Source organism: Triturus cristatus, chromosome 11 (genome assembly GCF_964204655.1).
Source record: "Triturus cristatus chromosome 11, aTriCri1.1, whole genome shotgun sequence".
Lineage (NCBI taxonomy): Eukaryota > Metazoa > Chordata > Amphibia > Caudata > Salamandridae > Triturus > Triturus cristatus.
In genome coordinates this window covers 857,028,671-857,040,141 of record NC_140594.1, presented here as the reverse complement: position 1 = coordinate 857,040,141, position 11,471 = coordinate 857,028,671, and the positions used below count along the sequence as shown (strand labels likewise).

At 48.0% G+C, this 11,471-nt stretch overlaps 1 protein-coding gene across 1 annotated transcript in view; it reads right to left on the bottom strand.

The window, feature by feature from the left end:
- Positions 1-5,081: 5,081 nt before the first annotated feature.
- Positions 5,082-11,471, bottom strand: part of LOC146785542 (uncharacterized) — a 39,266-nt gene continuing 32,876 nt past the window's right edge. Inside the window, exon 5 of the mRNA XM_085634679.1 lies at positions 5,082-6,954. Coding sequence (XP_085490805.1) covers positions 5,999-6,954 — 956 coding nt within the window. The 3' untranslated portion in view covers positions 5,082-5,998. The remainder of the gene's footprint in view (positions 6,955-11,471) is intronic.

Here is an 11,471-nt window from a genome sequence, read left to right as displayed (position 1 = left end):
GGGGGGGGGTTGGGGTTATTGTTGGTTGGTTCTACATCACTACACTTTCTGGCTACACCACTACATGACGATGCAGTCCAGACACGGGCAGACTTACTGTGGTTGCAGACTCACAAGACGGGAGGGCGGGATACCTGCGGGTGGGCCCTTCTTCTGGGTCCCTCGGTGACCACACGCTTCCATGAGAAATGCACGCACAGGCCGCCCTGACCGCACTGCGCTGCCTTACCTGGAATATCCGTGGTCTTAACGATCACCGCAAAATACGCTTGACCCATGCACATTTGACGCGACACCAAATCGATATATGTTTCCTACAGGAAACCCACTTGACCCGTGCCTCCGGGGACAAGCTCAGACATGCACGATGGGGAGAGGTACACACATCGGGTTGCTCCAACTACTCCCGTGGAGTGGCCATTCTTATCCGTAAAGGCCTTCCCTGGCAGACGTTCAAAGTGCAAGCTGATTCGGATGGGCGATACATCATATTACTCGGACAGCTCTTTCATATGCCGATCACTTTGATTAATGTGTATGGCCCCAACTCTGATGACCCTGTTTTTTTCCGGAATGTCTGGCACCTGGCGCAATCCCTGGGTGGGGGTGCTTGCTTGTGGGGTGGTGATTTCAATGCTGTACTTTCACTGGAGCTGGATAGGGAGGGGGTGGCACGCACACATCATCCGCTAGCGGCTGGCATCATCCGGGGCCTAATGACGGATTACACTCTATTAGACACATGGCGCGTGCTGCACCCCGCGGTTCGGGAAGGCACCTGCTTTACCCCGCACAGAGGTGCCTGGTCCCGCTTGGACTACTGGCTCTTAACCCCGCAGGTGCATGCATGGGTCTCCGCAGTCACTCACGGGGCACGTACCCTCTCTGATCATTCTCCTGTCGAACTAACTCTGACTGTCCCCAAACCATACATCACGCCCTTCACGTGGCGGCTACCACCACTTGCCCTGACAGATCAGGTGTTTCGGGAAGAGATTCATCAGCAAATACTTGACTATTTTGAACTGAATGAGGGATCTGTCGCTTCTCTAGGCACGTTGTGGGACGCCTTTAAAGTGGTGATAAGAGGCCACTGCATAGCGGGGCAGGCCAGGGTCCTAAAGACTATCAGGTGTTCGCTAGGCAGATTAGAGGATCGCCTACATTCCTTAGAGGTGCAATACTGCTCGGACCCCTCGACGGCCACTTTGGCCGAAACTCGCACAACGCTCACTGAATATCAGGAGGAGGCTGACAGGGAACTTAAGTTCCTGACTAAGCATGCTGTGGCCCGTAGATATGGTGAGGGGGACCGCCCGGGTAGAACGCTCGCCCTGCTCCTGCGCGCTCAAAGACCATCTCCCTTCATATCCTCAGTGATGACACAGGGAGGGGACACTGTATGCACTTCCCCTGAAATCCTGGATACGTTTCGGACCTTCTACAAAGACCTCTACAGGTCGCGGGTGGCCCACACGCCGGTGGAGCTTGCTGAATATTTGGATACTGTACAGCTTATCTGGTTCAATGCGCACCAACAAGGCTATTTCGATCGGCCTTTTGAGGCTGATGATGTGCGGGAGGCCATAGGCTCGTTGGCGGCCGGAAAAGCGCCGGGCCCGGATGGACTGCCGGCGCAGTTCTACAAGGAGTACGCAGATCTCCTGGTCCCCCGGCTGTTGGCGATGTATGCGGAGGCGTTCGAGTCGGGTGTGCTCCCTGGGTCGCTTAGAGAGGCTGTCATCGTCACCCTCCTGAAACCAGACAAGGATAGCCAACAATGCGACTCCTACCGGCCACTGTCATTAATTAACACTGACGCAAAGATTTTTGCGAAAATGCTGGCCACTCGGCTACAGCCGGTGCTGCCCATCATGATCCGTCCGGACCAGTCTGGCTTTGTGCCGGGCAGATCGACCTCTCACAACCTCCGTACCCTCTTTGGGGTACTACACTATTTGGCCCCACATGTTAAGGCTGCGGCGGTGCTATTGGACGCCACCAAAGCGTTCGACTCCCTGGAATGGGGGTTCATGTTTCCGCTGCTGCAGCGCATGGGTGTGAGTGCAGCCTTCATTAGCTACATTAGGCTGCTTTATACTGGCATCACTGCCAGGGTGAGAGTTAACGGGCTCGTCTCGGCACCCTTTGCGATTCAGAGGGGTACCAGGCAGGGATGTCCCCTATCGCCTCTGCTCTTTGCCATCGCCACGGAGCCTCTGGCTGCTCGCATCAGGCAGCATCACGCGGCTAGAGGCATTGGGTTCTCGTCGAGGGCACTGACGATCTCACTATATGCTGATGATATCACGTTATATGTCACTGATCCTCAGACGAACCTCTCCCCTCTGACAGGAGAACTGATGCATTATGGTCAACTATCGGGGGTGAATATAAATTGGGAGAAGTCGGTAATTATGCCCCTGACGTCCGGGACTCCCCGCTTTACTCCAGATTGCCCGCTGAAATGGGCCACTGGCCCGGTGCGATACTTGGGGATTTGGATTAGCACGGATAAACAGCAAATATGGACGGAGAATTATGGACGGGTGATGAATTGGGTGGAGGAGAGGGTCGACCGCTGGAAGCACTTGCCCCTTTCGCTGGCTGGCAGAATTGCGGTGGCCAAAATGGTGATCCTGCCCAAACTCCTCTACCTGTTTGGGAATATTCCTCTACCCCTGACTGCACATTTTTTGCGGCGGCTACGCTCGCAGATGGTGGAGCTTGCCTGGGGGGGTAAGCAACCGAGGGTGGCATGGGAGACCCTGACTCTCCCACAGCGACAGGGAGGCTTGGCAGCACCGGACTTCTCCTTATATGCTTACTGTGCACAGGCTCAATTCCTGCATTACTGGGCGCATCCCACACCGTTTCAACCACATGTGGCGATAGAGACGGACAGAGTAGCACCGCTGCCGCTGAATGTGGCACTTTACGTGCCACACTCCCAGAGATGCGCGGACATAGACCCGGTACACGCACTCAGGTGGGCATGGGATGGGCTGCGGCGGAGGGCCGGACTTGACCTTCTTTATTCACCTTCTGTGCCCCTGCGCGGGAATCCGATGTGGCCGCCGCTGCGCAGCATGCAGACCGGGGAGCGCGCTGAAGAGCTGGGTCTCCGCACTGGGGGCGATTTGTTTCCGGGAGACACCTTCCTAACTACGGAGCAGATGTGTAATGCAGAGGCTCCGACGATGCTGGACACGCTTCTTTACTATCAGCTCCGTCACTCGTGCCGGAGGCTGTCTCCTGCGTTCCCGGCGCCGCCGCCGGCCCTGCTTGCCTTGGAAAATGTACTAGCTGTGGAGTCCGGGCGCAAACTTATATCCCGCTTGTATGTGCAAATGCAGACTTGCCATCCCGTGGTTCTTCCTGCGGCGCGGGCTTGTGGGAGGCGGAGTTGGGTATGGATATTTCGGAACAACATTGGGACTTGTGCTGTAAGAATCTTGAGATTTTGTCCCCCAACTACAGGCTGCGCCTGATCCACTTCAAATATATACACATGACCTACCGTACCCCTAGTCGACTGCACCGAATGGGTTTAAGAGACACGGATGAATGTTGGCGCTGCTACACTCATGGCGCCACCTTTTTGCATATGGCATGGCACTGCCCTACATTGTCGTCATTCTGGGAAAGGGTAGTAGAGATTATATGCGAACTCACTGGCCTACAGATCCCGTGCACCCCGCAGGCTGCGCTGCTTGGTATTTTGCACATGATTAAGCCCAAGCACCGCAAGCTGCCAGCGATGCTATTGTTATTAGCTAGAAGACAAGTTGCGATGCACTGGGGAGTTGCTACGTCACCTAGCATTTGTGCGTGGGTCACGAGCGCAGTCTATTGTCAGACACAACTTGCCCTGTACTGGGAGCTTATGCCGCTGCGTTCACGACCTAAGGACATTTGGTGGCCTTTCACACAATGGTTGGAGCAAGCTACACTGCAGGCGCTGTGACTCGATACTATTCCCTGAGGCGGACGCAAGATGGAGATGACCGTACTTCTCGGGGGGACTATTTTGGGTGCTGAACTGGTTTATGATGCCGCATGCGGGCGGGATGGGTCGATCGGCTCCTGTATGCCGCGCACTTGATAATGTAGCACTGAGTACGTGTGATGGTACCCAAATTGTGATGAGCTGCTCGATGTGGAGGCGTATCGTCATTGCTTGTCATATGTACACAATAGTGAGTGATGTTGTTTTAAGTTTGTTTTTGAAAACTGCAAATAAAAAGAATTTAAAAAAAAAAAGATCATTAAAAAAAAAAAAAAAAAAGGAATATCAGTCCGTTGGGCCACTGCCAGCACCAGATGCCGCCACCTTGATTCCATATTGGGATAGCATCCCTTTTGTGAATCATTTACCACCCCAATTTGGGCATCGGTAACCAATTATTGGTTTATGACTGCAACTTCAGTTACAACCCATCAATAAATCCTTTCCCAAATCGCAAATAAGAGAGACTCCCCTGTCACACGTCCTCCTATTTGCAATTTGGAAACCATCCTAAAAATTTTTGTATATTGTAAAAAGTCCTTTTGCTGTTGCAAACTCTGTGAATCAAAGGGTTTGCAGCTCCAAATGGTGTTTGGGCATTAGATACGTTTTCTTTCCCTGGGGTACATTTGACACAAAGTGAAAGATTCCAGATAGGATGTAAGTGCCCTGCATGCCAGTCTAGAAATACTGAAGTGGCGGCCTGCATTTGTATATTACAGTCCATAACTTCCCCTCCCTTCTTCTTCCCTTGCTTATTCTTATGTTTCTCTTTTACTTTATGGAACTTTGTGCATTGCATTCAACCTTGTTATAGTCATTTCTGTATTGTATATTTATCGTTCTCCCTGATATTGACATTCACTTCGTGACACGCCCTCCAGTTTATGATTGTTTTCTTGATTTGCATTGTTTTCTTTCTGTTTCTTTCTTTATAAATCCCAATAAAATAGTTCTTGCATTTAAAAAGAGTTTCTTATTTTCCTTCTGTTTCTCTGTACATAATGTATATTACAAATTGTTTCTCATTTGAAATAAATCAAAAACTGAATAAAACACAGCCCAAAACAAATTTAGAAATATTTTCTATAAATTCATTTTTATTAAGAAAGAATGCTGCAGTAGGATGAACAAAACAGACCCCATTAGGAAAGGGTGGGAAGAGGTAAAAGGGATCGTAACTGGGTGCACCTCATGATACAAAACACACAGCAGGGACATTTCCGCCACAGTCCCTGTGGCCAGAGGGTGCATGCGGCATCCTGGGTAATGTGTGCGCCATCTTTGTACGAGGCCTCTTCGCCTTTGGCAGAACTTGTTCGTACCATCATCTGGGCACAGCAATCCATGCATCACACTAGAGGGCCTCATACCGCAACCTTTGCACTTTGACCTGGAAGAGGATCTCTGCTTCGAACCACCCAAAAGTCTTCTTCCTGTCTGAGTCAGATGGCTTATTTCATGTCCGTATTCACTGCTTTGCTATGAAGGAGACACTCACAAAATCTCTTCATGGTGTAATGGACTGCTTTACTTGAGAGAATCACCGCTTCTATTCAACAGCTATGGGCACTTATTTTACACTGTCGAATCATCGGACGGAGATCCTTGCTCACTCTCAACTCTGCTTCATCTGGAAGGAGGTCGCGTGCAAAGGTTGTTACGAAGAGGGGTGAGAGGGCGGCAGCAGAAAAAGATTATTCAGACCAGACTTTAGAAGCATTTATCAGCTTATAGGACCAGTATCTGGACCCTGTCGCTACGTTCACCCTACACGATGTCACCCATTCGCTCAAAACGTGTGACGATCACTGGGTACAATGAGAGGGTCTGTAGCAACTGATGTAACCCTAATAGGCTCTGTTTCCTGTGGTTGTGGTGAAGAGCAGGATGAACTGTGACAGGTGCACATAGACAGACAAAGTGTGGAAGAGGGACGCACCGACCAAAACACCCAGCCGGTAGGGAAGGGATTCAAAGCAAGCCATCTTAGCCTGAAGGTGGTGGGGGCGAAGGGGTAAAGAGGCTCTCTGGTTCGCCTGCAAATCCTGGAAAAACGGCGGGTATTGCAGGAGGACCTGGTACTAGGCTGCGAGTCAGCGAACCATCACAGATGTCAGGGTAGAGCAGGTACCCAGTGAAGGTGCTGTCGCTGTTCGTGTCAAAGTAGACCCCATTGCTCTGGTCATTCTTAGTCTGCAGCCAGATGGTGTCTCCGGCAGAGAGACGCATCACCAGAGTCTGCGAGCAGACCCCCCGGTTGGCATCCTGGGCTGCTCTAGAAACAAGCTTTCCGTTCCTGAACAGGCCGACCACAAGGACCCTCCCATAGACGGAGAGCTGGAAGCTCAGGAGATAGGTGCCATTGGTGGGGACAATGTAGATGGAGTTCACAGCGTCAAAGTGGTTCTGAGGATTATGGAGAATCTTAGTAAATGGGATGGGGAGGGTGGATTTGGGGTAGGAAACGGTGAGCATAGCAGAGAATGAAGACTGCACAGGCGCGGTGCAAGGGCCTGGAATCCCCTGATACCCCTGCTCCCCTTGGCTCCCTTTTTCCCCCTGCAATCCCTGGTCACCTTTTGCCCCTGCACTCCCTTTAGGACCCACTGCACCCACTGGCCCCTGAGGGCCCTGAGGACCCACTGCTCCTGCTGGCCCTGGGGCACCATTGACGCAGTTGCAGATTCCCTGAGGCCCCAAGTCTCCCTTGGCTCCTGGTGGTCCTCCTACTCCGGGTGATCCAACATCTCCTTTGTCCCCCTTGCTTCCATTGATTCCATTCACACCCGCCAGTCCATTGTTCCCTGGAGTGCCGGGGGCTCCGGCGGGTCCAGTGGCACCAGGAGCCCCTTTCTGACCCACGCAGGGTGGGCAGACGCCCTGGAGACCTGGTGGCCCATCAGCTCCCGGAGCTCCATCATTTCCTGAATCACCTTTATCACCTGTGTAGAAAAGAAGACATGTTATTGTGCAATTAATATAAAACTGTTAAGATCTTTTTTTACCCCTGCATACCAAAATCCTTCTGCTGGAACAAGTTCCCATTAACAGAAGAAGCCTTTCGCAAGCCCAGTTTACCACAACCACTAGTGCCTAATTTGTTAAAATAATAGGTGCAGAAGCCCAAAGTTTATCACAGGAGCCCTCTGTTAGTGCTGTCGAATGAAAGGATTGATGAATGGTTACCAAATATCGAGAATTACTAGTTTTGATTCTACCTCATGCCTCTTTCTTCCACCACCCTACAATCTCTGGGTCTTTATTATACTCTTGCAGGTTCCTTTTCAACCCTTCTTTCCCCCTATCTCACGGTTGTCCTATCTTTCTCTTCCTCTGTCTTTTTCCCCTTTCGGCATTTGTTTCTCTTTGTTTGCATCAAGGTCCAATGAAGAAAAACAAGTCTGATCCTCAAAAACGATTGTCACTGCCATCCCCTGCAAACGCTGGTACAAATTAAGGATTGATAACTCCGTAGGGATATAGCTGTTTTGCTTGAAATGATGAAAAATTGTACTCTAGCTAACATAGCACAAACTAGGCCTCAGACTCCATGTTTGCAGTGATGTTTCATTGTCCCACCTGAATAGATTTTTGTTTTCATGTCTCTCTAGAAATGTTTTTGAAGGTGTTCAACAGGGAAAGATGAAATCTTTCACAGACTGTTCTGAATAAAGCCCACACATTCAAAGTTAAAACTAGCTGTCCCAGGGAGAATCATATATAATGTAACTTTATGTTCAATGTGCAGACTCTGCCCTTGACAAGGTCTATGTAGTAGAATTTTAAGAATCTTGTCGAATGTATTCAGTTGCAAATGTTTGTCTTTTGCTTTATTCTGATTGTTTAGGAACCTGTGAAGCATGCATTACTGTAGTAAATGTATGAAATCCTTTGTTCTGAATCCTATATAGTGTGATTTGTAAATGTAAAAGGAAGCCCTTACCCCTTACGTTAGAAGGCAAGTCTATGCCTACTCCCTATTTTGCGGATCTCTTTTTACTGATTTTGTGATTGACTCTGTACATTAACTGAGCTTTGGACTCTAAATAAGTAGCAGAGTTCATGATTTTGACTGGTCCTGTCTGGTACTGATTGGACCAGTATAGGTAAGTTGACCTTTAGAAACTGAGAACTGCATCTCCATGGTTCAGACGGTTTAGCCCTGAGATTAAAATTGACTCTGCCCCAAACTACATCCCCGATTCCTGTTGACCGTGGGGAGATGTGGCAGCTGTCTTGAGATACCTGAAGGGACTTTGTGAGTATCCGTAAGGAAAAGCATTGTGCATGTGTAAAGGTGTGTGAGCAGGAACCAAAGTTGTGATTTGTAGTTGAGAGAGTGCAGTGTCATGTAGTGGTCGGATTTTGTATTTTTCGAATAATGTGGCTTTGATTTGTGGACTTTTAGGACAGTGAATATTGTCTTGTTGATGTTTTGTATTTGTGTTTTGAAAAACCGTGTGATTTTACTCGTGTTTCAGGCGCTTAATAAAGTTGAGATATAAGGCTGTGGTTTAAGTTGGTATGACTCATCGAAGTACATGATCTTGAGATCTAGTTGTTTTGTTGAATTGTCTGCTAGGATTGAGGTGTGCACTGTGAAGATCTATCAGTCACATCAGGATAGGGACATAATATCACAGTGTGTGAAAGTATTAACTTGGATTGCCAATTGTTTATTCATCAGTGCACTGGAATGAACATATCAGTTACAAGTGAGCTTCCGCAAGTGGAGATTGCGAGTGCTGTGAAAAGCACATTCTGTATCTTTGAACTGTAATTTTCCTTTCCATTTAGGAAAGCAGACAATAATAGTTTTGAGAAATTTACTGATTTTGTCCATTGAATTGTGCTGTACACTGTGCTTATTGTGTCAGAAGGGGCCGCTCTGGGATAGGTTGTTTTTTATCTGGAGCCACGCTGTGATTGGTTGACCTTTGCCCAGGTCATGGTGGGATTGGTGGAAAGATAATAGAAACCGCGTTGTGACTGGATGAATTGCATGAGAGGCTTGCACAATGATTGCAGCAACTTGAGAGTTTGTTAATGCTTGATGAAACATGGGGATCATTTCCTTGAAAGTTCCAAAATCCTTGACCAAGGTAAAGAAATGACTGCCAGAGGGTACACCTGCTAGTATGTGGTGGCAAAGAAATGTTATATACGTGTGAATTGCTCAAACAATGGCATCGGTATACAGAGAAAGATGGGGACTTAACATTTTCATTATCAGGTACTTTCCGCATAGCAAAACTTGAAAAGCTGAGAACGAGGATATATGACATGAAGCCCCACCCCAGACCCACACAATTTGAGGCATTGAGCCTTTGGGAACATTTAGCAAACACGAAGAACCATGAAAGATATAAGATTCTGACCTGAAACAAATCTGTACATGGTTAGATGTTCAAGATGATGAGAGGCAAAAGACCTGGCGCAAAGATATAAGCTGGAATAGCCAGTGAAGCCCCAGGGAAGGAGAAATCCCCCACCAAAAAAAACCCCATGAGAATGACACAGGAGCTGAGAGTGAGGATGATGATGAGGATGTTGTTTTTCTAGATGGCCTGTTGAGATCAAGACCCTCCCGTACAACTTAGTTTTAAACAGTGAGCAAACACCGCATAATTCCCCAGAAGAAGTAATAACGACATGCTCCTCCACAGAGGTGAGCGAAGCCCCAAGTTACACAGACACCAGCACTTCCCAGACCCCAGTGTTTCAAAACATTCCACACACGCCAGTTACCTCGATCAATTTCAGACTTTGACATGCATGAGTCTTTCCCTGACACCCATGGTTACAAGCCCTCCACAGGCTCAGGTAACTTCAAGTATCCTGCAGACCTCTGTTGGCACGAATATCCCCTTACCCGCCAGGATTCTAGAAGGAGGAGCCACTGATTTACCTACCATTGAAGGGGCCACAGCAATTGTAGCTCCCGAAACCTCCCTCCCACCTACGGGAATCATTCCTTAGAGATTAAATGTCACACAGATGAAAAACATTTGGGCAGATCATAAAGGGAAACTTGGGAAACGCATTTCTGAGACACTATGGTTAGAATTAATTAGTGTACATGAGCATGGAAGCTGGTAGAGTAGTGTGTAAGTTGTATACTCAAATGGCATGGTTGGCAGATGAGTGCAAACTTGATTTGTCTCAAAGGAAAGAGTTATGAAAGAATTTCAGAATGACAATATGTGATAAGGATATGAAGGCAGTGAAGCTGCAGGGACTGAAAACCCATGTTAAGGAACTGGTAGAGTTTGTCAGAGAATGGAGTGATTTGGAAATGTTCAGAGAGCAGTGGTCAAAGAAAGAGAGGTCAGAAGTGAAAAGGAAAAAGGAGGTGACAGAGGCAAGAAACGTAATCAAACGGTGGCAGCAGCAAGAGAATACCCCTTAAGAGAGACTAAGGGACGAGCATATGTGCATGTCCCATGGACTCGAGAAGACCTTTTCCATTACACAGTCTCCCAATGATAAGAGCGAAACCAAATAAATGGTATATCTGGGTAGACCAAATTGTGACCATTTCAAAGATTTTATAGGAAGATCTAGACATGTTGCTTGAAGTGGCAATTCTGAAAGATTTGTGGGATGAATGTGTAAGGTGTAGACTGTCCGACACAAAAGTCCCCGAGGGTACCGAAAAAAAATGCCCTTCTCCTATGGTAAACGGCAAGTATGATGCAGTCATTGCACATCTAAAAACAAAGGTCCATCAGAAAGAGATGAATTAGTCCAAGATATTCATGAAGGCACAAAAGATGAAGGAAGCAGTGCATACTATTTATGAGCAGTTGATGCAAGTGTATTAAGAGCAGAGCGGATTGAATGTGAATTTGTGAGAATATGGGTGGGTTCTTTTAACTTTTGTTTTTGGCTTGTATCCGGAGGTTTGCTCTCAGATACAGCAGTATATGATTTGTTGGCAGACAAAGCCTCTTGATGAGATTTTGCAATATGCAAAATACTGTAGGGACCCTTTAGAAGCAGAACACGAGATACTAAAAGAGAAATTCATGATTTCACAGTCCAAGTTCACGCAAAACGGTGGTGCAAGAGGTTCAGTCTTGATAGATTCAGGTTTGGATCTTGCTGATGACGAAACGAGAAGGGAGTTGCCATGCAGCATGCACAAGGGTGGAACGTAGTCCCACAAGGGAAAGGTAGAGGAAGTATTGGTGGTTCAAATATTGGTGCTTTGAAGAAAGTTACTCCTTGCCACACTTGCAACAAAGTCCGCCACTGGAAGAGGGAATGTGCTACAATCCTGATAGAGGGCACATTGATGCTCAGGTACATAACCCATGTCACAAGAAGGAGCAAGGCTGATGCCTAAGCCTCCTATGATTAACCAGAAAAGCATAATTCCGAATGTGCCTCAGCCTCCCATGATACAGCCACAAATTGAGGATAGAGACTCTTACTACCAACCCTGTCCCAGAGTACC